Source organism: Numenius arquata, chromosome 4 (genome assembly GCF_964106895.1).
Source record: "Numenius arquata chromosome 4, bNumArq3.hap1.1, whole genome shotgun sequence".
In the NCBI taxonomy this organism is placed as follows: domain Eukaryota; kingdom Metazoa; phylum Chordata; class Aves; order Charadriiformes; family Scolopacidae; genus Numenius; species Numenius arquata.
Genome location: NC_133579.1, coordinates 69,266,444 through 69,293,918, shown reverse-complemented (window position 1 = coordinate 69,293,918; position 27,475 = coordinate 69,266,444). Strand labels below are relative to the sequence as shown.

At 50.0% G+C, this 27,475-nt stretch overlaps 1 protein-coding gene across 2 annotated transcripts in view; it reads right to left on the bottom strand.

The window, feature by feature from the left end:
• Positions 1-24,817: 24,817 nt before the first annotated feature.
• The window catches only part of ATP9B (ATPase phospholipid transporting 9B (putative)), a 161,085-nt gene continuing 158,427 nt past the window's right edge, over positions 24,818-27,475 (bottom strand). The window contains exons 29-30 of one of the 2 annotated variants that reach the window (XM_074146110.1): positions 26,076-26,108; positions 24,818-25,252 (exon numbers count right to left, since the gene is read on the bottom strand). In XM_074146110.1, the coding sequence (XP_074002211.1) occupies positions 25,116-25,252; positions 26,076-26,108 (170 nt within the window). In that variant the 3' untranslated portion in view covers positions 24,818-25,115. The remainder of the gene's footprint in view (positions 25,253-26,075; positions 26,109-27,475) is intronic. The other variant, XM_074146111.1, reaches the window with a different exon arrangement.

The window sequence follows — 27,475 nt, the reverse complement described above, 5'->3', positions numbered from 1 at the left end:
GCGGGCACCGGCGACCCCCGGGGCCGACGGGGCACCCGTCGGGCAGCGGGCAGCCCCACGGCGGGGCTGGGCCGTGCCCCAGAGGGGACGGGGTCTGCTTTGGGGCGGAGGTGAGGAGCCGCCGGGGCTCCGCCGTGGGGCCGCTCCCCCGGTGCCCTGCTCACAGCCGCTTCCCCGAAGGGCCGGGGCCGACTCACTCCAGTGTGCGAAAGGCCTCGGCAGCAGCGGAACCCCCTCCGACGGCGGCTGTCGCCTTGCCGGTGCTCTGCTCGCCCCGGCGTGCCGGAGCAGGCCGGGGGGCGGCCCGCCCCAGCCTCTGCCCCGATGGCGGGGGTTGCCCAGGGCCTACCGGCGGGACAACCGCCTCGCCCCGGCTCCCGGCCCCCGCGGCGGACCCCCCCCCCGGTTTGGCCGGGCTCACCCCCCTGCCGCCGCTCCGTGCCGGGCTGTCCTCTGCTCCCCATCTCCTGCCGGGGGGGAGGCAAGGGGGAGCTCCCGAGGACCCGCTGCTCTCTCTCCTTCGCCTCTCCCACGCCTGGTACCTGCGGGACAGGGGGATTGTCCCAAACCGTTTACGGACGGTTTGAATTGCCAGTGCCGTAAATATGAGCGCCGTCAACTAAATATTTCAACTGGCACCCTTCCTTCGGAGAAAGGGGAAAGATGTAGCATGGAAAGCTAAAACCGAAGCGATGCCGCATGTGGGGACGGAGTAACAGCGTCGCGCCCATTAATAATCCAGTTTAAACCTGTGCCGTTAAGCTGGGGAGAGCGAAACGAGCCGGGGAGGGCGATGCGCCATCCCCGTGCCCACCGACCGACCCACCAGCCCGACCGCTGGCGACCAAAAGTCCCTTGTCGCAAGGCAGGTCCGACGAGGGACCCAGCAGACGGGTTGCTCTAGCTGCAGCCCCGCAGCCTGAAGGAGAATTTAAGTTGTATACGGCGTTAACCCACCCGTATTCTCTGAGGCAAAGGGCTCCGCACCTCGCTACGACCCAAATTAAAAAGCGGGGTCCTCCCACTGGGACACTTGGGGAAAGTTTCTTCCCAGGCTAAGCAAGAAATAGAGTGTTTTCTTTGATTGCCGTCGTTTGGCAATCAAGGGGCACCTTAATTTGCAGGCAGCAATCCTGACTTGCAGTGCTCCCCTACGTGTTTCCTGGATTGGGTCACACTTTCTGGCTGGCCTCATTTTTTTAGTCCCTTACAAAATCCACCAACAGGGAAGAGAACGATCGACGAGGGCTGCCGACATTTTAACACAGGCATCAGAAATGCCACAGAAATAAAGAGGGGGGGGGTGGTGTCTTTTTTTGTTGTTGTCGTTGTTGTTAAGAGGCTCCAGTACGCTTTTTGTGTCTGCTGCCTCTGGGTTGTAATTTTTACAAGTTAGTGCGTTCAGCGGCCTTGGAGCCCGGAGCGCTGGGAACGCCGTTCGTGCAGCCCTCGGAGGTCCGAGCGGGCGAAAGGCACGCCAAGTCAGGGCTATTAAATAAAACGGAATTAACTTTCATCCAAAAAGGCTCTCGCACGCTTCAAAAGCGGAGCCACAGTCACAGGCAGGATCCTGTCAACTGAAATGAACCCCTGGAGTGAAAACATCTGTGTTAAGGAAAAAAAAAAAAAAAAAAAAGGAAAAAAAAGAAAAGAAAAGAAGGGTCCTGAGCGACCGTCCAACTTTCTGGGGACAAACCCGCGAAAGGCAGCCCCGTTGTCCCACGCTGCGGAACAAACACGGCGGACGTGGACGCGACACGCACACACACACACACACACACACACACCCCCTCCACTTCTTCACAACTTTCTCTTTGCAGGATGTGCGGGGTCGCTGCGCCCTGCCCTGCCCCAGCCCGGCAGGACATTTCAGCCCCAGCAGCAAAGCGGCGGCACCCACCGGATCGGAAGGAAACTCGGGAGGCCCGAGAGCAGCCCGGTGGGGTGGGGTGAGGTGGGGGCGAGGGAGGGGGCACGGCAGAAAGCTGCCCCCGGACCCGCAGCGGGGAGCCGGGAGCTGCCCCGCACCTGCCGAGGGGAGGCGCGGAGGTGATGCCCGGCTGCCGTCTGCGGGGCCCTGGCTCCTGGGGAGAAGCCAGGTGCGAAAGTTTGGCCGGTGGGCTGAGCGGTGCCGGGTAACGATGCTCCGGGGGAGGGGGGGGAAGAAAAATGTCCCGACTGGCACAGGAGAAGCTGAAGCCGGTCCCGGCTCCAGCCAGACGCTGCCCCTGGCAAGGACCAAGCTCAGCCCGCTGCTCCCCGCAGAGCGCTTCCCCGGAGCCCCGCGCCCTCGATCTTTCTCCCTAGAAACTTTGCCGCCGTGTTTTCAGAGCACTTTTCGCCGCGTGGTTTCTACGGGGCATCGAAAGAAGTCGCGACAGAGAGCCGGGGTGGCGGGGCAAGCGCTCCCCTGGAGCCGGGCCGCCGGCCGTGGGGAGCCCGCACCCCCGGGGGGCCCCGGGCCGGCGGAGCCCCGCAGCCGGACGCGGCGTACCTGCCTGTTTGGGGAGGGCTGGCTGCCGGTAGGGCGCCTGGCACCGCCCGGGACCCGCTGTTTTAGGCGGCTCCCTCATTTTCCCCGAGAGCGAGGGGTGGCTGCAACTCCAGGGTGTTTTCCGACCTCTCCCCAAATCAAACCCGGCTCCGGGGAGGGAATCCCCGAGCCGCTTCGCACCGTCTCCCCCTCGACCGGACCCCAGGCGCCCTCGGAGCCCCGCGCCGGCGGCGAGGAGCGATGCAGCGCCGCCGCCGCGCTGCCCCACCGGGCCGGGCCGGGCCGGCAGCGGGAGCGGGCCCGGGCCCGGCGGGAGGCGGCCGGGAGCGGCGGGGCGGCCGAGGCGGCGCCGTGCGAGAGGAGAAGGAGACACCTATTGGCAAGCGGCCGCCGGCCAACCTCCGGGCCGCCGCGGGGAAACACCGGGGGACACCGCCGCCCGCCCTCCCTCCCGCCGCCCGCCCGCCCGCAGCGCCGCCCGTTACCTTCCTCCGCCGCCTTCATGGTGCTGCCGAGCGGGCGGGCGCCGCGCTGCGGGGCCGCCGCCGGCCCCTCTCTCCCGCTGGCTGAGTCCCGCGACGGCGGCGCGGCGGCGGCCGGCGGGGCAGCGCTTGGCATCCACCCGGCGGGGCGGCGGAGCCCCGGCGCCGCGCCCCGGGCCGCTGCCGGCCCCTCGCCTCCTGCCCCCGCGCCCCCCGCCCGCCTTCACGCCCCGCGGGCCGGGACCGCGCCGCCCCCGGCGTGGTAGCCGCGCCCGCGGAGGCACAGGAGCTCGCCGCCGCCGCCCCCCCGGGGCCGGGGCATGGAGAGGAGGGCGGGTGTGCGTGGGTACTTCGGAGGCACTGCCCGGGACGGGGCGGCGGGCGCTGCCCGCCGGCGGGTGCCGCAGGCGGGGTACGGGGGCGAGTGAGTGTGCGGAGCGGGGAAGTCTCGCTCTGACGCAGGGCTGCGCGCCCGGCGCCGCCTTTTTAAAGCTGGAAAACACCCCCCCACCTCCCTTCCCCTCCCGGCCCCTCTCCCCGCCCCGGCCCCGTGATGTCAGCCGGGCCCCGGCCCCGCCGCCGGCGGGCGGCCAGCGGGAGGCGGGCACCGGCGGGCACCGACGGGTCCCGGCCGCCGCGCCGCCCGCCCGCCCGCCCCTCCGCGGGACACGGCGGCCGCCCGGCCCCCGACCCGCCCAGCACCGGCCCCGCCGCCGCCGCCGCCTGCCGGGTCCCCGCAGCCTGCGGGAGCCGGGTGCCCTCCTCGGGGGAGCGGGCGGCGCGCCGGGGTCGCGAAGGGAAGGAGGGGAGGGAGGGGGGGGAGACGGGGGAGAGAGGGAGGCAGGCAGGGAAGGGAAGGGAAAAAAAAAAAAAAAAGCGAGGCAGCCTTGCATGCTGAAATCATTATGTAAAAAATCGCAGGCTTCCCCCGCTGTGGAAATTTGGAAAAGAGCATCAACTGGCAGGCGAGAGAAAGGAAAATCCCATTCTGCTAAATTACTAACAGACCCGGTGGACTCGGTTTCAGTCGCTCCAGATTTATTATTATTATTTTATTTATTATTATTCTGTAAATATCTCAGCAACACAGTTGTATCTCATCACTTCGTAGCGGGGGGAAGGCGAGGTTTCCAACCCACAGCGACTCCTCCTCCCGCCTCCCACCTCCGGGATGCCCCGTCCCGGCCCCCGACGTGGCCGTGACACCCCGGCACGGGCTGGAGCCGCCGGGGTGGGGGCTGCCGAGAGGGGCCGTGCCGCCCCTTCCTCCCCCCTCTCCCCCCCCGCCGCTTCCAGCCCCGTTCCCCTCGCCCCGCTCTCCTCCTTCGCCCTCCCTCTGCCCCCACAGCTGGCAGGAGGGGACCGTGCTTTCCTGTTGGAATTGGACGGCGGCGTGCGGAGAGTTGGGGTGGTTTTGAGCGTATCTGGTGTGTGAAGAAGAAAAAAAAAAAAAAAAAATCATAAATCTAGTGCCTGACACCCATATGTGGTTGAAAATAAACCCAATATAAACGAAATACTGCCTGCTCCTGGGGAACAGGAGGCCGCGGCTGATTCTTCGGGGCGAGCTCCTGCACTAAATCATGGTGGAAGACGGTCCCCACCAAAGAGGAGCCCGGCGAGGAGCAGAGCCCCTCCCGCCCCCCGCCGTCCCCTCGGGTGGGGAAAAACCAAAACCAAAAGGGCGACGCTTTTCTTTCAAGGGAAACTGAACGGGAAAAAAAAAAAAAAAAGAAAGAGAGAAAAACTCTCTCACACACACCCCCCGCCGGCGGCATCGTCCCAGCCCTCGAGGTCTCCCCCCTCAGGCTCCCGGGGTGGGTCCCCTGGACGTGGCGAGCGCGGAGCTCGGCGCCCGCCGCCCGCGCAGAGCTGCGGAGCGGCCGCGGAGCGGGACGGGACGGGACGGAACCCTCCGCCCAGGGGCACCGCCAGGGGGCGCCGCGGGGCGGCATCGCAGCGTCGTCCCCCGTCCCTCCGACGGCGCGGTCCCGGTGCGGCGGCGCTCGGCGGGCGCTGCGCGGGGGCCGCGTCCCCCCGGTCCCGCGTGTGCCTAGGCTGGTCTTAGTGCCAGAGCTGCCCCACGGGCCTGGGGGGCGCGGGGGGGGCGTGTGTGTGGGAGATCCCGGCGCCTTCCCGGGAGGCCGGAGCGGGGGTGAGACGCGGGGCGGGCGGGAGCCGCGCTCCCCTCGGCGGGACTCTCCTTTCCTGCCCGCCCCCCCCTCCTTCGCTCCCCGCTGAAATGACGGAATCCCCCGTCTGTTTCCTCCTGTTTAATGCCGTTGCCCGGACCACCGTGGCTCCGCTCCAAGGCCCCGCCAGCCGGCGCAGGCAGCCGGCGGCGGCGGCGCAGTCCGGGGCCCGCGGCCGCCCCCCGCCCCCGGCCCCGGCGCTCCGGTCCCGGCCCCGGTCCCGGCCCCGCCGCCCCGGGGCCGCCCCGCCTCCCCCCGCTGCTCCTCTTCCCTTTTCCCTGCGCCTCCCTCCCGCCTCCCTGAGTTTGTTTACAGCCGCTACTAGGAGAGACTGTTACACGGAGCTTATTTTGGGAGCTGGTGATGACTAACGAAGTTAAAAGGAGCTTAGTCTAGAAAACAACCTTATTTTTAGACGGCTGTTGTTTCAGTGGATTGTTGTAGCAAATGCACCCTGGCCGTTTTTAAAAGCCGCTTCCCAGATGCCAAGTCCTTTTCTCCTGGGCTGCTGCTGAGGCGCGCACGCCTGGCCGGCCCCTGCCTTGTTTGCTTGGCTTTCCTACATCTACGGGCTAAACCCTACCCCTAATTGCTAGGGCTACAATTGGTCTTAATTAATTTGGTCTTTCCCGCACGCAAACCTACAACTCTTCCCGCAGAAGAAAAAAAAAAAAAAAAAGGAGAAAGAAAGATTAAAAAAAAAAAAAAGTCATGGAGTATTTGGAGCAATTTACGGTGACCTCCAGCACTGGGTCAGCAGGGACCTGAAACCCTTGCCTTTTCAGTCCTCTTCCGTAGGACTTCTTCACCTCCCAGGTGTGAGATGAAAGGGGCAGGTCTCTGCAATTAGCTTCGTCTCAATCAGTCCCCTGGGCCACAGGGTGATGGCGCTGCCCATTACAGCTGACGTGGAGGGAGAGGTTTGGCAGTGGGCAACAGGGAGATGGGGCTGCTCCTGCTGCCTCACTCTCCATCACCCTTTCCTCTCTCCCGTGTGGGAATTGCTGCATGGCAGCTCGGGCACTAAGACCAGACATGGGGCTCCTGGTGTCCAAAGGCCAGTCCCTCGCCGGCCAGCCCTAAATCACAGCAGAGCTGCTGGGACATCATCAGGCTCTGCTCCGCTGGTTACACAGCGACGTGTGCCCCAGCAAGAAACCCTCCCTTGTCACTGGTGCTGTGCCAGGCCGTGTCTCACCCCACTTCACCGCTGTGCAGCCACATGAGCTTTCCACACGAGCGCTTTCGCTGGCCCCGCTTTTATCATCATGGTCCATCTCCACCGCAGAGAGTTGTGCAGGCTCCCCAAGGAGTCCCTCTCCATCCATGTGGCCCACAGCAAAGAGGAGGGGGAGAGCTGGTGCTCCCCTTCCCTCATGCTGCGCCAGGGGCAGCTGTGCTTGAAAACAAAGCGCTTGCTGCTTTTAGCCAGTAATTAGGTTAATTGCCAGTGAGAGTTGGGCTGCCCCGCTCTACCCTTCCGAGCGCGGGGCGGCTTGTGTGGCCGGGGTGAGGCTGAGAAGCTTGTCCGTGGGGCTGCATGCCGAGGCGGTGCTCATGGGGGGCAACGTGGCATCGCTCCCCCTGGTGGGAAGCAGCCAGGCTCGGGGGGAGAGTTTGGGAAGCAGGGATTGTAGTGCAGCGGGGGACAGAGCAGGCCACAGCACCGCAGGACTTCCCACGGCCCGGCATCGCCGGCGATTGCTGGGCTGCCCCCCCCATCCAACACCGGAGCCGCCTGCGGCCCCTGGAGCCTGCGTTGGCTTTCCCAGCGCAGCTTGGCTGTCCAACCCGCGCTTCCTCCGAACCACACACACCCCTCCTTTGCTGCGGGAAGGAGCCAAATGCCGCTGGCTTGAGCGGGCACTTTTTGATCCGCTTTTTACCCTTTCCGTTCATCTTTGCAAGCAAAGCTATGAATTTGCCCTCTTCCTCAGCTCTTGCGTGTAAATGTAGGGCTATCCTTTAAAAAAAAACCACCCCAAAAGCCTGTGGATTGTTTATGCAGAGTGTTTTAGTCACTCTAGAGTCTGATGCATGCTCGTTAGGTTGGTTTCACATTCTATTAAGTCATGTGAGCGCGTGTATTCCCTCCTGCATCTTGCTCTTCTCTCCTTTTCTTTGGGCCTCGGCAGACTGGGAGGGATGGTTTGCGTGGAGCTTTGTACGCAGTAGCCACGCTATTTCCCAAAGAACCTCTAATTCAACCAAAATGCCTTAGTTGTCGCCTCACCAGAGGATCTAGGTTAGTAGCACAGCGCAGCAGACAGGCAGGGCTGCTCTTCCCGACCTGCAGCCTGACCTGCTGGCACGGCTTGGGACAAAGAGTCTTCCCTGCGCCGTGTCCTGTAAAATGAGAATCTTTCAGCTTTGACTGCACTTCCACTGTGTTTTGAAAGCAGGGTGGGATGGGACTTCTCTCTCCAATGTTTACCAATATCAAATATTACAATAAACGGATAGAATCTCATAATCCAAGATACGGGTCAGAAAAAGCCACCCATGCTTTGCACAGAGACTTCGTTCTGTTTTGGGGCTTCTTGCCCTTATATCTTTATAGCCTTTTATATCTAACATACATAAATAACGGCCATCTCCTTAGGGTCTGCGCACCCATCTTTTGGGTCTTGGCAGCTTCAAACGCGTCAACATCTGTTCAGAATTTCATTCATCGTAACAAAAGATTTATAAGTCTCAAGCCTCCTAACCAAGTCCCTAATTAAAGTCTTTCTAATCCCCTGCTTTGAAAACTGTAACGAGATTTGCTGGAAAGCGAGAGAGCACACGGCCAGTGCTTGTGGCCGGTACCGCACCGTTTTGAGAGCACATCCGTGAACCTTTCAAACAAGGCAGGGCACACACCCGAGGGGGGGGCCAGCTGCTGCCCGAACTCCCCGTCCCCCCCCAAAGTTAAAAGCTGATGCAAAGGCTCAGCCTCCCATCCCCCAGACACGGCTTCTTTTCACAGGCTGCCAGAAATCACTTCACCACTTTTAAGGTGCATTGCACTTAGCAGGACAAATGCCAGAGGAGGAATTTGGTGTGCTTGAATAATGTTGTAATTTACCTTATAACCGGTCTCATTACGACGTTGAGTGCTCTGTTGATTTACCTGGCTTTTGATTTAGTGGACTCTTTTTAAACGACTGTTTAGGAATGCAGCCAGGGACTGCAGGCAAAGGACCTTAAACCTTTTTGGAGCTACAGTCACCCGTTCAGCCACCGACTTTTTAAAACCAAGACAGACATCAGACAGCCACACCAGACCCATATACAGAAAGCTGCGACTGAATTAAACCGAGACGTTAATTCAGAGAAATAATTCCATAACGATACACGCCGTGTCGGTGGCTGCTTTGTTCCCTCTTTGGGTTTGCCCCTTCTACAAACCCAAATCGTGGGCACGTAGGTGTCCCCTGCTGTGGACGGACGCCTCGCTGCTGGCTGGGGTCATCCTGCAGCATCTCCTCCCTGTGGCTGGTCCGGACTGAGGTGGGTCCCAGCAGTGGGCTGAATCCCACCTCTGCTCCGTGACCCTGGGGACCCACCACGGCGATTCGGGTACCCCCTTCCCACCGCAAAGCAACCATCGAGAGAGAAAATACTGATATTCCGCGTTTCTTCCCGGACACTACCTAGGAAACGTGCAATACAGGGGGCGGTTAATAAACAAGAGCCTGTATAATGTTCTGTTTGTAAAATAGTACTGAAGAACTAGCAAATTTTTATACCTGCGCGGTATAGACAGACTTGCAAAGGAGCAGGGACAAAAGTTTTCTACCAGACAACGTATTTTAGCTCCGGAAATATTTCACGTGTTTCAGACTTCCCCAGTTGCCGGTACAGAGGGTGGTAAGACCTTTTTTGCCTCACTCAAAAATACTTAATGAGGGAAAGGCTGGTTGGGTACACAGGGACTCAAGCTGGCAGGAGAGCAGACCCTTCTCCAGGGGAACGGGAAACGTCAGATTTACGGTGTCTGTGGGAGGCTGGGACCCGTGGCAGGTATCGGTTCCTACACGCGGCGGGGATGGCGGCTTTCACCTCATCCATCCTCCCAGTCGCGGGGATCGCACCTTCATTTTCAGGCGGCGCAAAGCAGTTTTTTTCCAGATGGCTCTCTTTCATCTGCAGGAGCGGGGTTGCTGCAGCAGGCTTTGTGGAAGCGGTGACCCAGAAGGATGGATGGGAGGCTGGGGCTGGCTGCATGTGGAGCAGCGCTGCTTCACCCGGCAGCCCAGGGACCAGCAGCCGAGCCTGGGATGGTCAGGAGTTAGGAAAGGCTGCTCGTGACTTTTCCACTGCGAAAGGGGCTCCTTTCCCTCTTGCAAGCCTGTAAGCTCTACGTCCCCTGGAAAGTCTGCTTTTAGTGCCAGGCCCATGTAACTCCTTCTTGTCCTCTCCCCTCTGCCAGTAGTTGGTCCCCAAGTGCATCTGCCCCTGCAGCCAGAGGAGACCTAGACTGATCTGATTTACAGCAAAGGAGACACGCTGTTGAGCTGTGGTCACAACCAAGTGCCCTGGGGGCCCAAACATGTCCTTAGCTGTTTCCACTGAGAGGTATGCTACAGTAGCATCTCCTCTTGCATCCAAGGCTCCATGTCCTGATGCACGGAACAGGTCCAGCACTGGTGAAGAACCTTTGGTAGCCTCCCTCGCTTTAACAAGGGACCGGCCTGTTTCGGACTCTGAGTTCAATGTCAAGAACATCCTGGTTGCCACATAAAATGAGTGACCCCATGTGAAGTCCTGGAGTCCCCAGCTGCAGCATGAGCCCTCTTTTCCAAAAATCTCAGCTTCCTGGACTGCTGCTATCCCTACTGCTCCTCAGCACCAGCTCGAGTCTTTTCCTTCATTAGCTTTCTCTTGCTCTAGGTCATTAAACTTGCATTTAAATGTGGTATTGGTTCTCCCTAAATGAATAACCTTCCATCCATTGTGTAATATTGAATTCCTTTGTATTAGCCTGTTCCCCAGTGTCTCCAAATCCTCCTGTAGTCTGGTGCATTCCTGAAATTTATCAGCAGCCTCCCCTCCTATCATGATGTCATCCGCATCTGGACACCCAGCGAATCGCGCCAACCTCGGGCTCATTTGTACAAAACTCTTAAACAGAGCAAGTCCCGGCACCGAGCCCCGGGAGATGTGGGCTGTGAGCTCCCTTCATGTGCACGGTCCTATTTATTGCACTTCTCTCTTCTCTAACCCAAGTTTATCCTTCTAATATTGATACTCCAGTACTTGTATGCTTTTTACTGACCTCATTTTCTCATGGAGTCAGTAACCTCGTTAAACTCCAGCAAACACAAAATCATTGCTTTTAAACTTGTCTGGGCTCACCTTCACAAACTTTATGAATAGGATTTGGACTACTCTAGCAGCAGTTTTGACTATGGCCCCCTGTGCCAGATGCTTGCAAACACCCGTCCCTGCCTCTCCCCTTTCCCCAGTACTTTCAGCATGATATGACAACCCAAGGGATGAGAAGTATTGAGGGAGAAAGGAAATATTTTCCAGGTGATGAAATGAGGTGCCGAGGTGGCTACGCACTGTTGAGGAGCATGTAAGGTGGGTAATGATGAACTACAGCCCAGTGGTGTAAAGCGATATGCTCTCCTCCCCTCTTATTTTCACCAAACATTGAGCCGCTCAGCTTTTCCAAAGACAGCGGCCTTGGACAGGGGTGAAACTCGGAGCTTTTCAGCCTAAAAGATGAAATGAGAGGAAACTGTGTGCTATTGGAAATGAAGGGTTATGATGGAGATGCTGTACGCAGAGGTCTCCAGCTGCCTGCAGTGCACTACTTCAATAGCGATGGCAAGTTTCAGATACAGTACTCAGGGGTACGTGGGTCACGGCTGAATTGCACCAGCTGTGAACTGAGGGACACTTCAGTGATGGACTAGCTTTGATCCTATCTCCCAGTCCAGCTTTGTGCAACCCTGCCGGCTCCGGCTGTCCAGGGATGCCGCCGACCTTGGCTAAATCCTGTTTCTCACAGAAATGCCCGACGGATGAGGTGTTTCTGAGAAGCCCTTTGATCAGGCTGGCAGAGCCAGAAGCTTCTCTTTAGCAGGGGAATCATGAAAGGCTGGCAAGAGATTGGGCTTTTAACGTATACCTTTCATTCTTCACAGCTTGAATTGTATCTCCCTCATTCCTTTCACACCATATTTCATGTACAATGGGTGTTTTCTTTATAGGAATGACTTGGCTGAGGGCACCAGCATCCTGAAACGGATTGCCAGACTCCTATAGTTTGGTAAAGGATGTAAGTGTTTGGTTCTTCATGTAACAAAATGACGCGTGAGCCCGGTCCCTTTGTTCCATTAGCCAATGGCAGCATTCCTGCTTTGTGACATCCCTGCATGCTGAAATAGCTATCTTGAAGAACAAATGCTGAAAATTAAAATCTTCTGGAGTCAAGCTTCCTCATTAGCAGCCTGCCTGGCTAGACTCTACCTTATTATTTTTTTTGCTGGTGTGTAGCTGTAAAGAGAAAACCAAGGAGAAAAATAGGCAATTAAAATGCATTAAATTGATTTCCAAATGAGTATGCAGAACCAGAAAGTCTCAGGAAGAACCCCATCTCTTCTTTTGCATCTGTTGCTGTATGTGAGAGTGCAAATTCACCAGCAACCGGAACAAGACACATTTGCAAATATAAGTAGGGTCAAACTTCTATCTAGGATCCCTCAGTCAAGTCTCTGAAAGCCGTGCTTGGCACGCATTGTAGAGCAAGACTTTTCAAAGGCCCTGCAAAAGTTTTTCAGGGTAAACTCCTCAGCCCTAGCAGTTCAAACATAGACCCCCAGCTCCACAAAGCTGGAGAAGAATTTTCCTCATCGTTAAGAAAAATGCTAGAAAGCGCCTCACAATTCCTCTGCTCTAAACCGTGTTCCAGCACAACAGTGAAAGTGGAAGCGTTACGAAACCACACAACCAGGCACTGGGGCTGCTCTGTGGCTCAGGTCTCATCAACCGACTGTTCGCCTCAAGTTAATGCAGATATATCAAATGCAAGCCTGGAATGTTTAAAGAAAGAAAACCATGAAGATGACACAAATGAATCTCTTCCTCGCTTCCAGGACTTTCCTCTCCCTACTCCCTTCCTCCCAAGGGTCCAATTAAATTTATTTTCAGGTTGCTTTATAAGCACACTAAGTAAATTACGAAATTAAAGCAGCCTCTCAACTGTGGTGTGTGAGAAGGAGGCTCCCCACAGACGTGTGTGCGGTGCAAGGGAAAACAAACTGCATAGACAGGTACGTGCAGACAGTAATGCCTTTGTTAAGCCAAGAGGCCGAGCAATGGCAGAACAGCCTCCCTGACCCCACCGACGCTGGATCTATCCGCCAAGCTTATTCTGGGAAAGGCAGGTGAGAAAAGACAAAGCGAAGACTAGGACTGAAAATTGGCACACGGGACGCTTCGGGACCTACACTGAAGAATCCATCGCTAGAGGTGAGTCTTTGAGATTAAAGCCACTTGGGTTTACTGCCGAAGGGCTGCTGCCTGCTTGCTGCCCAGCACTGATGCACTGAGCAGTCCGTAAGAGCTGTGCCACAACGGAATACTTCTCTTGGTGCTTCTCAAGTTACACGAGTCAAAGTTGTCAAGTCTGGAAATCTGGGATTTGGCTCCAAGCTTTGCTGGCTGCACTCCAATAAGTGGATGCAGACTGATTTTACAGCAGCGGCCAGCAACCCCTAGCAGGACAAAGAAAGGCCATTCCCACCCACACGCAGCCTTTGCTCCCACCCCTGGAAAGCTCCATCGCTGTGCTCCAGAGGTCCAGTGCTGCGTGGAGCTCTGGAGAACCTCGTCTGGAGGCTCCTGCCTCCAGTCACTGCTCTCTGAATGCCAGCAGGTATAGAGCGACCCAAGGGATTAGACAGAAGGAGGCCGCAGAAATTGTGCACGCACAGGCACTTACACACACACACGTAATTATCTCCTCCATTGGGAGTCCATGGCTGGCTAGACTTGGTGACCTCAGAGTAAAGGCTTGTCTTGAGGAGGGATCTGAATGTTGTTCAGGGTGACTGCTGCCTGGGTACAAAGCCCAGTAAAAGACACCTCTTATGTCCTGGGATTGGCTTGTATGAACAGCTAAGTTAGGGTTTAAGGCTGGTATCAGTGGTAGATCAGAGGTGGGTAAAGGCAGGGTAGTAAGAGATCAGCCTGGGGTAAGCATGGAGGGGCCAAAGCCTGAGCTCCCAATTCAGTGACGAGGATCTTTCAGGAGTATTGGTCTGAAGATCTGGAGTGGTGCAGGAGTAGGCAGGGGAAAGGCCACCAGGATGTCTGCCCACAGACCCAGCCACAGTGCTGGGTCTGGCACTGCAGTCCCACGGACTTTGATGATTCAAAAGTGATGAGGAGGGGAACGTCTTGCTGAGATGAAACATCCTGAGATGAACCCATTCTCCAGGCACTGGAACGTGCTGCTTCTGATGGTCGGCACTACTGGCCAGCAAATCTGGCAAAAAGTGGTTAATGAGGGCCTTGACATGAAGTCCTGACCCAGGTGCCTCCACAGCTACTGGAATGTAGATTCCACAGGTTATCACAGTAAATGCTACCAGGGGCAGTTTTCTCTTAAGGGCTTTTTCTCCTCCCTTCACCCAATTAAAAGTTCAATAGAAACCACAAACTCGCTTCAGAGGGTGAAAGCTCCGAACACCCAAGGTTTCATTTGAAGCCGGCCTAGATGGACTGCTGTCAGGAACCCCTCCACCTTTCAACACCTGCGCTGGTAAATTAGCCTGTCAGGTGGAGCCTGCATCCCCAGCAGCAGGCATTGGGAATGATGGTGTTTGACGACAACTGCACTGGAGATAAATCCTTTCCACGATAGCGATTTCTGCCTCATCTGGAAGATTTAAGACTAAGCCATTTAGGAAATTTTTCTTTCCCATACTACTGAAACCCAATTTTAGAAAATGGGCACCGCGTACCTTGAAAGAGGGGATTTCTTTTGTTTGGTTGGTAGTTGTTATGAGAGTGGATGCGGGATTTCACTTATTTGTTAGCTTCCACCGCCCCCTTCTGGCTTGTGTAAAAATACGAGCTTTCACAAGAAACTTCCCGCAGTTCCCTTAGAAATAAAATAGCAAAGGCAACCCCCCCCATATTTACAGATGCTGACTCTGACCGACTTAAACGCGTCAGTCATTCAAACAGAACCGACACCATTTTTGGAAGGCGTGGATGCTGAATTAGAAGGGAAAGGACGCAGGGGCTGCTTCTGGCTGGGTTAAAAGGGTGGGTGGTGCGTGAAACCGTGCTGGCACGGAGATCTGTGCAAGTCAGGCTCGCTCGCTCGCTCTCCGCCTTTGACTCCCTAGCACTAGTTTACAGCTATTTCAGTCATAACGCTGTGCTAAGAAACTTCACTTCTATCGACTAAAGTTCCACGCTAATCAACTCTGGCAGTGCGACCGTGCTTTCCATCGACAGGTTTAACAAGGAGCGTTCAAGCGGTTCACGCGCTGGAAGACAGGCAAAGCCAAGAACTGACAGACAGGCTCTGGCAGGGGAACTCATAGGGCAGTGCAAGGGGGCAGAGCAGGAGCTGGGACCCGTTCAAACCAGTACCCGGCCAGAGCTTTGAGCAGGACAAAATCCCCTCTAGATAAGTTCCCATACTCAGAAGATTATGCACATATTTGCATAAGATTGCAGTAATCAGGAGGATGAGAAGAAAATTGAGTGACTGGTATGGAAATACACTGAACTTAACTAACTAACTTCTAAGTGACCAATCCTGAATATAGCAAAAAAATCATGCTGTACTTTCATGACAAAAAATTAAAACACAAGCGAAGCAATCCCAAAGTTGAAGTGCCACTGAAGTAAAAGTGGGATGATCAAGTCTCAGGTTAAAAGTGAAATTCTTCCATCACGCTTTGTGTAAATGACACCGTCAAGCCCCATATACCCAAGATTTTAAGTTAGCAGGTTTATCACCCTGACGGAAGTTCTGCCTCCTAGGACTGCGAGGCCCTAGGACCTTCCTCGTAACACACCGGCTCTAGCCCCATCTCACTATTCTTGTCATCTTTCCTCACTTCCATCCATTCTTAGTGATGGCAAAACCTTCACCCTGATCAATCTCTTAATTAATGGGTAGAGGGACTCTTTCTCTCTCTCTGAATAACCTGTATCATCTCCAGCATCCTGCTCAGAGCCCATAATGTGATACCAATAACGATTATCTATTTGTTTCTCCTATACTCTTATTTTTATTCCCTTCTGACTGATTATTTTGGTTGCCCAGCTTGAGATCTATCAAGAGACCAAAGGCTTGTACAGTGAGTACTTAGCATTTTTTGGAAACCAGGCTCCTACTCACAAAGCAAACATCTTAAAAACAGCAGCATTTAAAACCACCGGTCACTTCTGGCGGAGACCCCCTCCAACTGGGAACAGATATTGTTGTATGGGCAAAACCATGGAAAGTATTAGTCCTCCCCCTTCACCCACCCCACATCTCTTAAGTTCTTAGTTCCTGCCTTGAGTTTTGACAGTCTTATTGAAATTTGCATAATAAGAAGCTGATTAACTCTGCTGTACTCCAGACTCGCAAGCAGCTCCATTTTTTACTTTTTTTTTTTTTTCTTTCTCTTGAGATAGAACTCCCAGATTTTTTACGCCTTGGAAAAGTATCAAACCAGCAAAGGAGGGATGCAAAGTAGAAGAGCTGGGAGATGTCTGGGACTCAAACAGGACTGGCAGGTAACAAGAAAGACTGTAGAGAGGCCTTTGTTTTTCATGTTTCCCTTGAGTTGCTGGAGGGCTCTTTATCTGGTGTCTTCCCTCCAAAATTTCTCCCTTGGCAGAACTGGCAGCTGAATGTGCTGAATTCAGCGTGCCCAGAAGCAGCTCAGCCACAAGCAGCTGCTCAGTCACCCCCTTCACATGATCACCAGATGAGTCTGCCTCTCATGGAATTTGTGTCCCATCTTTAAAAATAAATCTAGGGCAAATAAATGAAGTCTTGACTATGGTCACCAACCCTGACCCACATGCAGATGTGACTATGCTCGAGTCAACAGCTACAAGAGCAGCAGGCTGCAATTTCAAAGAGGCCCTAGACACCTAGGTTACTCAGAGGAGGAGAACACAAGCAGGAATGGTAGGAAGAGGCTGAGGAACGGCTAGGGCCTACAAGGTGGCTTGTAGGAAGACCAGCTCATGAGGGAGACCTGCTGATGTCCCCAGGGTGGCTCCAAGTCACTTGCTATGGTGGGGTCTGGCTTCAACCTGCAGCAGCAGCAGCACGTTCTGCTTAGGGGATGTGTCTCCACGCTGAGCGTTGGGTAGCACAGGACCAGACAGACAAGCCCCACAGAGGTGGCTTGGGGCTCCTTCAAGATATCTGCAAGCAGCCTTCTGTTTCCCCCCTCCCCCGCCGATGGACTGGGAGCCACTAGCTCCCTCTGTCACCGTGGCAGGCAGAAAAGGAGCCGGGGACAGGGTAAACCAAAAAGAGCAGGAATTCAACACCTTCAAACAGCAGACCCTTTCCTGCCACGCCGGTGAACCCGAGGTGGAAGCCGCGGAGAGCTGCACTGACCCCACAGCCTGGGTTTTCCACCACACTGGGCAATGCAGTATGGGGTGGGGGGTAGATGGGATGGTTTTGTTGGGTCTCAGCGAAATTAAGTTTCCCCACATGCTTTCACTTACTCCCCCAGCCTTTTGCCTCTGAAGGTATTTCTTTCAGAACCAGAACACGCAAAGTTCCGCAGTTTCGGACACCTCCCGTGCCCCGGGGTCGCTGCCTCTGGGGCAGGCGTTGCTTTAAGAAGCCTTTCCCTGATCCTCCAGCAGCGAACTCCATCCCTCACCGTGCGGGTACGTCTGAGCTGGCAGAGTGAGTTACCGGGGTGTCAAGAAGAAAGACTCTCACGCCACCAAGTACTAGATCAGTGGCTGGGGCTGGCTCTGCGTTACAGCTGAGCTATAACCTCCTTCTCCCACCTCACCTGCCAGCTCCAAGTAATTGCTTTTGGACAGATGGCAAGCTAGTAGCGTGGTTATGTGACTAGCAGTTTGGCTTCCTTCCCACTCACCTCAAAAGAAATCTGCTTCAGGTTAGACAGATACAGCTTATTTTTCTCTGCCCTGCTTCCCGCCCAGCACCACAGTTCACACAGATGCTGGTTGCTTCACAGAATGGTTGGAGTTGGAAGGGACCTTAAATATCATCGAGTTCCAAGCCCCCTGCCATGGGCAGGGACACCTCCCACCAGACCAGGTTGCTCAAAGCCCCATCCAGCCTGGCCTTGAACACCTCCAGGGATGGGGCATCCACAGCTTCTCTGGGCAACCTGTTCCACTGCCTCACCACCCTCACAGGAAAGAATTTCTTCCTGAGATCTAATCTAAATCTCCCCTCTTTCAGTTTAAAGCTGTTACCCCTTGTCCTATCACTCCACTCACTCCCTGATAAAGGGTCCCTCCCCATCTCTCCTGTAGCCCCCTTCAGGTACTGGAAGGCTGTTATAAGGTCTCCCTGGAGCCTTCTCCAGGCTGAACAACCCCAACTCTCTCAGCCTGTCCTCATAGGAGAGGTGCTCCAGCCCTCGGATCATCTTTGTGGCCTTCCTCTGGACCTGTTTCAACAGGTCCATGTCCTTCCTGTGCTGAGGACTCCAGAGCTGGACACAGTACTCCAGGTGAGGTCTCACCAGAGCAGAGGGGCAGCATCACCACCCTCGCCCTGCTGGCCACACTTCTTTTGATGCAGCCCAGGATGCGGTTGGCTTTCTGGGCTGCTTCAACAACTGGAGAACTTCTCTCAGTAGAAACTTCTTACCTCTGTCTCTCGACATGCAAGTGGGCACAGCTGGACCAAAGCACAGAGGCACCGTTGTATGATCACCGTTCTCAGGACAACACGACGACAAAGGTGAAATGTGCCAACAAGCAAACACGCAGGGATCCTGCTTGATGTTCCTGGCAGAGCCCGTCCTGGTCAGGAAAAACCTCTTCTAAAAAAGCAGGGCCAGACTCAATAGCGAGGCAGAAATGTGTGGCATTTTGACTGCCTGAAATTGTTTCTTTCAGGCTTATGTTCCTGAGATGGGTTGTTAAAAATGTCGTTTCCCTCAAGCGGTTCCAGGGATTCAGGTGCAGGTTGTCTTAAAAGGCTTATTTTCTGAAAATGTAATCGATTTTTATTTTTAATAAGATTTCCACGTGGGTTTATTTTTTGCTCTGAAGTCTGCACGCGTTAAGGCCATCACAAACCTAAGTTACTGTGAGCAGCAGATTTCCTTCCCCTCTCCTTTATTTCTAAGCTCATACCATATACATAAGCTTAAAGCATTTCAAGACGCTTATTTCTTAAATTTTGGCATCCTTCACTATAACACCCAATTCCTAACAAATGCATAGATATCCTCCAGTGTTGCTTTCAACTCTCAACACTCTGTCTATAATAATAACAACAAAAATAAGGTAAAGAGGACCTAGCAGAATTACAGCTAGCCACACACAGGTAGGAATGTAATGTGAAGGCCTCCAGCTAGGATATCTTGAAAAATTAGATTTTTAGTTGTTGGTTTTTTTTTTTTAATAACTTGGAATATTTTACTATTTTTTTCACAGTGAAGTTCATGTCAAAAATTGACAGGCACCTATGAGCAAGGCAAAACCACTACAGCTACAGGGTAGAAGTCTCAAAGCCAAAAAAAAAATAAATCTTGATTTCCTTCAGCTCTTCCCTAGAATTTGGTAAGAGTTGTGAGCGTTTGCCTGCTTATTTTTGAAATTGCAGATTTGCCTACGATTGCTTTAGTTGCATTTGGATAAATACGTACTAGAGCACGTCTGTCATCTCTCTTGCTCATGACATCCAGGTGGAAAAACTACCTCCTGCAGCCAGGATAAACGCAGCTCAGCTGCCATCAAGGTAAGCAAGGGACTTACAGTCGAAGAACTCTCATGGCAGAGACAGCACCCTGACGGAGGGAGAAGGTACCCTGGGAAGCAGAAGCTGTGGGAGGAGCACACGTAGCCGTGTTCCCGCAGGTGGGTTTGGAAGAGAAGGGCAGTGACCAGCGATTACAGGCAGGGGAGACAATGGCTCATCTTCCTCTGCCGAGCACATGCGGCACAGAGGCTTTCCCCAAGGGAGCATCTTGACTGAGAACTCCCAGATCTGTCCTTCAAACAGGCAATAGATGACTGCGATAAATACAAAACACATGTACGTACACTGACCCCTTCCAGGTCTGCTCATCCATGAACATCCCCCAGCCTTCCAGCCCAAATGGCCAGGGATTCATTTTCAACAGACTTTTGAAGTAGTTATCTATAATTTGCTTCCACGCAATGTGTGTTTACTTTTGCAAAAATCAAATTCATGCTTAGAACCCCGAGCAAAACACAGCGGGCCCGTGGAAAAAAAAACTAGATGCGTACATTAGAGAGAAACAATGGAAAGTAGTTCTGCAAATAAGAATTACAATAGTCTATTTTGTGTACTGCTTGCTTAAAGCTACACGAATATTATAACCAAAGCCCTTTATATTCTTTCTAATTTTGTCAAGAGAAAAGGAAATAAACATAGTTTACTGCTGGAGAAATAAAGGCAGGGCCATAAATACTTACGATGCACCATAGTTTTAAAAACAGTATCTCTTCTTAGAGCCAACGATGATCTTCCTTACAGCTCAGTAAAGCAAAAAGGCTAAGTATTCCTCAAACCTGCTTTTTTTTCTGAGCAATTTAGAGGCTTACTGTTGCCGATTACGATCGCTGGAGGACAGGAGGAGACTACAATAAGGAGAGATCTCAGCTGCGGCTTTGCTAAAACCTGGTCAGGAACGGGAGAATAAAGTTAGAATTTGTCGACGCAACCGTGGAGCGCGCTCTCGTTATTCTGCTCAAGGCATCCGGTTTTCACGACCTCGCTTGTAAAACATTTTGATCAAAACCGTAGTTTTGGTCGATGAAGTAGCGAATAGGTCTTTCGGTGCAATTCCCCCTTTGAGAAGGCTTTTGTTGGCAATCGGCTGAGCAAATTCCCCCTCACGACAACAGCTGTGAACCCCGCTGAGGGCATCTGTCGGGTAGTTAATACTTGTTGGGAAGCATCTCGCTTTAAGTGTCTTTTGTTTACAAAAGGAACTCCTGCACTTTTTAACACAGTGTTAAAAGATATTGCGCCTCCTGTTTGTTTACATATTATGTTGGATGCACGTTGTCTTTGCTCACTCCTACTGATTTTCCTCACTACAGGGGGCTAACGTATCGAAGGACTTTTTTTTTGATTGCCTTCAAGTTTCAACTGAGTTATAATAATAACAGCCTTGATACAGGAAGGGTATTAAATGAAGCGTTATAAGAGACTGCTGGCCCAATTCCTTCCTTTCTAGGCAGAAGAGAAAAAAAAAAAAAAAAGAGAGAAACTCCACAGAAGCTAAAATTCAAATGGATATCAGAGTAAACAGGACCTACAATAACTTCTGCACCAGCAGTGAGAGCAGAACAGCCACCTCCCCTCCCATGGTTACCACTTTTTAAGGAGCACCGTTCGCCCAGACTCTGCTGGCCTTTTTGCACGTACTCCACGCTGTATTCTGAATTCCCCTGCCTTGCGGGGGGCTCTTGGAACCACATTAATACTTGGGGACATGTCAAGTGATGCAGGGACGCAAGCCCCTCTCAAGTTATCTTCCCAATATAAAACTCTGGGATACATAGCTCTGCAAAAGTGGGAGAAGAGGTCAAATCAGAGTACCTTTGTTAACAGCGCACCTCCAGAGCCTCTAAGGAAGTCTATACTGTCATTTAAACACTAAGCCCTTCCGCAGGCCTGACTCACCATCACTCGTGTGGTAAATAACACAAACAAAGGTGGTCCAGGCACGACCAGCCCCAACCTCCACCGCCCAAGGAACCTTCCAGTGCACCCTGTATGAGCAAGGCAGAAGTGCACATCAGCGTAGGGATGGAGGATGATCCCAGGAGCACACTGCCTAGCCCACCAGCAGATCTGAGGTCAGTTCTCCTTCAGAGTAATCTGAATGCCTTGAGACAGGATTTAAGGCTGCAGAGGAGTATGGAGACTGCACTGCCTAGGGTCTACTCTCTAACATGAACAAGTGGGCATAAGGAAGAGCAGCGTGTACACTAATCATCTCCTCTTTGTCTACAGAAGTTGATCCCCATGAATAACAACTGTTTCATTACATACGTGAACATTAAAATTCTTGCTAAATACCTGCAGAACTGGTGTCCAGTCCAAAACCATTCCCAACTGCAAAGCTCCCTCTTGCCGATGCGTTTTAAAAGGAGACTGAAAAATGTTTAGGCTGGCCCTCTTCTGTGGAGAGAGGGTAGGAGGACATTCATAACACAGGTTGGCTCAAGCGGATGCTTCTCATCAAGGTAATACACATAATGTACATACAAAAGCAATGGCATGGTTTTGGACAACCACTCAGAAATTGTAGGAAGAAAACGAGATACCACACAGCTGAATTCCGGCGAGGCATGTCAGCAAGCTCAGTTTGAGCATAAAAACGCTGTTGTGTCAACACTCACATTCATGGAAGAGCGCTACAGATTTCACGTTAAGGATTTAATTTTGGCTTCCATTTGCAAACTAATACCTTGTGTAGTAAAATGTTTTCCAGCAGTTACATGAACACAGAAGTTCAGAATAGCAGCAGAAGAAACCAGCGTAATAATTACCAGTGCCCCTTTTTTTTTTGCAGGATCTTTAATTTTCCCCGTGTTCTTCCATCAAACTACATCGGAAATCTAGCAAATGTTTAGCTCAAACGCTTATTAACCACAGTCCAAATAGGTCAGTTTTGTTACATACGTTACTTTGGTGAAGACGTATTTCCTGCTCATCTCTTGCTCCTCCATCCTATCCCGATTCTGAGAATGTTTTCCAAATATGTTCTCAAAGAGACACGGTTACCCTTTCAGAAATACGTATCTGACATAGCAGCTCACAAAAGTAAACATTTATTTAATACCAAATAAAACTAAGCTGCTTCTGGGTGTAACTTGAAGATCCTAGGCCTAAATCTGTGTTTATGTAAGCTGGTCTGGTGCTCCAGACTTATTCCTGACATACACTGATGTGAAATGACAACAGAATGAGATTCATACAAAATAATTTATTCACCTGCACACCAGACATTTTAGCATTCTAGTGCGTTTCAAGAGCCAGGGATCGTGATGGTACTTAGCTTAACTTTGTACGGAAATCCACAAGACATTACAGCTTTCTACTGAAAGAAGTCATAGTACAATATTTAAATTCTGTATTGATACTGTTACCTGTAAACCGCTGTGATTTGGTAACGCTACCCCTTTACAGGGCTGTGGCCGAGTGACACGAACGAGCAGAAAGCAGACTTTTCCTGGCACGCATAGTTTTGCAGTGACTGAACCTCCAAAGCAACGAAAGTCACCTGAATCAGACTTCTGCAGTCTTGAAAATAAAGTGCTAGCTGCAACTAGACCTTTACTGCATATTGAAAACGCTCTAAGAAAGCAGGCACTCCAGAGAATTGACTCCGCTTTTGAAAGGCTTGCATCTGCGCGTAGGATCTATACGTTTGCTATCACGCTAACCTCACAGTCTTAACGCTGAGGATTAATATACGTAGGCTATAAATTCTGTACACAGGGATACAATGGCATCTCATACAGCTCTATTACTGTAACACTATCACTTTCATACTCCTAGTTTAATTTCTGATTTTATTTTTTTTCTCGTTTTCTGCCTAATGTCAAAGACGTGACGTATAGATGAAGGATCGTGACCAACTCTTAAGCTTTTGCTTACCCACTGAACCTTATGCATGTGGCTGCGAGCTCACAACGCGTAAGACAAAAAGGTCTGAAGAAAACATCACCAACGTTTCAGAACAACCGCACTCTGGTGACTTTCCTTAATTGGTTCAGAGTAATTACCACTTATTGGGGGGAAAATAGAAAATTAAAGCAAATTACCACTTATTGGGGAAAAATGGAAAATTAAAGCAAATCGGCAACAGAAATATCACAGGACTAAACTAAAAACAGAAACCAAGAGTATCTTGCCAAAAACCACATAAAAAGAAGGCAGGCTTCTGCTAGTGTGCAAGGACAGTGACATCTTGTGGGGGTTTTGCAGAAGTGAGTTTACAGGGGGACAAAGCAAAAACTAGTCTGCAATGTTGCGTAATTAAAAGAAAGGCTACTTCAGTAGTTCATTTAATAGGTATACCATTAACAATATTTGGTAGAAATTAGGCTTTATTGCTTTTATAATGAGGAATGAAAATTTAAAAAAAAAAAAAAAAAGCAGACAAATAGCTAGTAAGGAAAACTTTCAAACCAAAAATTAATGGAGTGGAGTCCAAATAGTTCAGCAGCAGTTTCCTCTGCTCTCCCAGGAAGTAGTTATATTTATCACTTAAATATTACTCATCCAATATCATAATGGCATAAGGGCAAAGTTATAAGATACTAAAAAAGGAATTTATGTTGTAAAGGCATACAGTCAAACATAAAAATGGCATCCGTATTAAGTGTTCTTTAAAAACACACACATAAATATTTAATAAATAAAGCATGGATAATTATGCTGTTCCTTTCCACTGATTAATTAATAGACTATGCCAAATTCATTATACGTACTTCTTGAGAAAGCAAAGTTATACCACGAGGGAAAACTAAAATAATGTATCTGACTTTCCAGTACAGTTTGCAAGATTTGGACCCTTCAGATTGTATCAGAGTATATGAGCTTCTGGAACAAATCTTCAGCCGCTGTAAATTGTCATAACTCAGCACACGTACTCAACTCTGACAGTTTACAACAAGCAGAAATGTTGTGGGTTTGTTATTTTTTTTTTTTTAAACAAGTTTGCACCCAAACTAAGTTATAAAAACATAACATTTACAACTTGGAAGATGATAGATTTTCCTACCATAAATGTTTGTGTGTTTGTCTTATTTTCTTTTACCTGAGTAACCTAAGTAAACAGATTACAAGGCAATTTAAACGTATTAGCTAATACAATGTTCACCGGACTTCTCATATATAGAAATGTACTTGACACTATTTGCAGTTTTACAAATACAAAATGAGTAAGAATTTTAAAACATATTTACTGAGCAGCCATGTCTTTGATATCTGTACAGATCCATAGGTGCAGTGGAATCATGTAGAGAATTTATGACTTAATTTTTAAACGGCTTTTGTGCAATCTGGCTGTAATGTGCATTTAAAGAACTGCTGTCAACATCACAGATCTGTAATATTTACTGGTGCCAGAAATGGAGAGTACAGAGAAGGACAACAGCTCCTAAAATAATACTGTGCTATGCAGACATCTGTACATAATTCAAATAGTGCATATTACTCAATGTCTGATGAGGAATAATAGTTAGCTGCTAATACAGACACGGGCATTTACAGGTATTAGGTTGGTTATATGAAGTATGGATGGATGAACTTTCCATATATAAACATTAAAGGAAAGGACTTGAATTAGGAAGTTGTGAAATAATTAAAGAAGAGAAGTTACGTAATAAATAACAAAACTTTCAATTCAACTTGCAGAAGATTAGTACAGTAGGAAAAAATCCTTTACAGTAGCAATGAAACCATTCAGAAGCATTGTCAAATCAAAAGTAATTCAGTTTTATTTTATAATCAAAGCAACTGAAAGTAAAAAAAAAAAATCAACATGAAGAAAATTTAGTTTATTTCTTATAGTTTTGTTAGTGTACTTCTGTGTTATTGTACCTGTCAGATGTTTCCTCCTCTTTTTGTGCTCTATTCACTCTATCACTTTTGATTTTTTAATATTTTTTTGTTTAAATTTCTTTAGTCCAACATAAATCCATAGACACTAAAGCACAGTGAATGTGCAATCTGCAGACTGGTGCGAGTGAAAACCCATAGGAACATAGCTACTTTTACGAGGTAAGCTTGGAGTAACTTGGAGGAGAAAATTTGCGCTTCAAGTACTTGAGAATGTAAAGTGGAAGACAGCTAACAACAGTGATTGCTGACACTTTCCACAGGAAGGTCACAGTTGTGATAAAGGCAACATCTGCAGAAACAAAAAAGGGAAAATAAGTAATGGGAACCGATAACACGGAAACTGGAACTTCCACAGTGCAAAGTCAATAAAAATCTCTTAATTGTTTGCTCGTGCCATTGTTCAAGACCATGCAAAATTAAAAAAAAAAAAAAAGGCAACAAAACAGCAGCAAGAGAAAGTTACCCTCAACATTTGGTTTGTGCCAACTCTTTTCTTTAGACAGGAACTTCAGAGAGTTCCTTTCCCGTCCTTACACTGTTTTGCAGCACAAAATAATTTTAGGGGAAACCGAATCTCAGTATAAAAGCCAAACTTTCTCATCATAAAAAGTTAAGTCAGCTTATTTTTCTACTAGTAAGGATGATTTTTACCCGCTACAATACAAGTTCCAAACAAGAAATTCTGCTACTGTTTCGGATCCTTTATTCCATATTCGGATTATTTTTCTCTGAAACAGTCACAGCAACTAGACTGAATGATTCTTAAAACCTCAGAGATTAAATTAGAGCCCAAAAATTTAAATGGAAAACAATGTAGGGATATTGCCACAAGCCACAGTGAAAAGCTATTTTTTGTGACAAACATTAGCAAGAATGGTGACACCCTGAACTTGCTACTGAAATTTTTAGACCATATTTCCGTATTTGCAATGGTCAGGCAGTACTAAATTATCACGGAAAAGATCCCAGAAACGAGGTCACCTGAAGAATTGGGATAGTATTTTTGCTTTTTCTCATTATTTACAGATGTGTATATTATATAATTTACTACTCTAATGAATTTTTAAAGGCTTACAAAAAAATAAATTCAAGAAAAGTTAAACTTCACCTACCTAAGAAAGCTCCAAAAGACACTCTGCCTATACCTGTTTCACAAAGAGGGAGAATGAAAATGAAAGGATAGATTTACAGAAAATGCGAAACTTATGTGAAAATAACCCAAACAGGTTAGCTACACAAAAAGGAAATGAAAGAGATGTTAGTAGCATTAACTGGAAAATTATTGCCTTTTACTTGACAATCAAGAGTATTTTAAATAGCAATTAAAGCAAAACATTTTGAAAACATAGAGATCTTATATTTGGTCATGTTTTAAGGCTGTAAGTAGGCAGGCAGTTTTCTTACATTTGACTTCAAGGTATAATTTACTGTATAAACAACTTGATCAGAGCTGTTGTAATGTGAATGAAAAGTCACTTCAAAAAATGCAGTAAAGAAATGCTTTACTGCTCCAACTTTACTCATTAAAAATACTTTGCATATTAGATTTCGATGTTTAAACGTGTCGTACAGTTTTAGCCTAAGCCTGCCTAGACATACTAAAAGTCTATGTAATGTATCAGAGACACGCCTAATAAGGCCATTGTGTGGAATTAATTCAGAAACCTAAAAACTGATTTACTTCCATGAGTCAAAGCAGTATCAGGTAGTTTTCCCTTTCTAGTTTGAGTGCCCTGTCATGCTTACGATATCATTTCTCTGGGAGGTGATGCTTCCAAGTTAACAGCATTGAAAGAAACAGTTTGTTTGCCAATGAAGTTGGCATTGAAAGAAACAGTTTGTTTGCACTATTGGACTGGATTGTTTTCCCTGACAGATGGAAGTTGCTCTATACCATGAAGTGCAAACCACAACTTAGGTTTATACCGCAGTACATGCACAAAAAAAGACTCCGTCCCCGCAGCTGTGATGTAACAGATTAGATAAGAGTAAAGTATTAAGTGGAAGACTAACGGAAATGCATTTTCTCAGATTAACTGATTAATAACACACAATAAAATACATCTTTACAAAAGCCCATGAAATTGCAGCCTTTTCAGTACGCTTAATGATGAAAAACCCAGAAGTTAAGTCCCCAGGCTGCAAGAAGCTGTGCAACCATTTACTTACTCAGTTGCTTAGACTTGTCCAGCAAATACACGAGGAGAGTAAAGCACTCCCCCTTACAGAAAGGTTTGCAAGAAACAAAGTCCCTGCGGTTTTTACACATCTGTGAACATCACCTAAAGGTGTTTCTCACCGAACACCACCTACAAAAGGATGGAAGGACTGGCTGTCACCAATACAGAGGTGAAGCAGCAAGTTCTGCTCTATGCAGTTCCTGACTTAAGAGCCTGTACCTGCATATGTTCTTGCTTGTTTCCTTAGTTTGTAATCTGGCTGTGGAGATTCAGGAATCAACCCAATAATCTCTATTAAAGAGCCTGTGCACCAGTGTCAAGAGAAAAGAAAA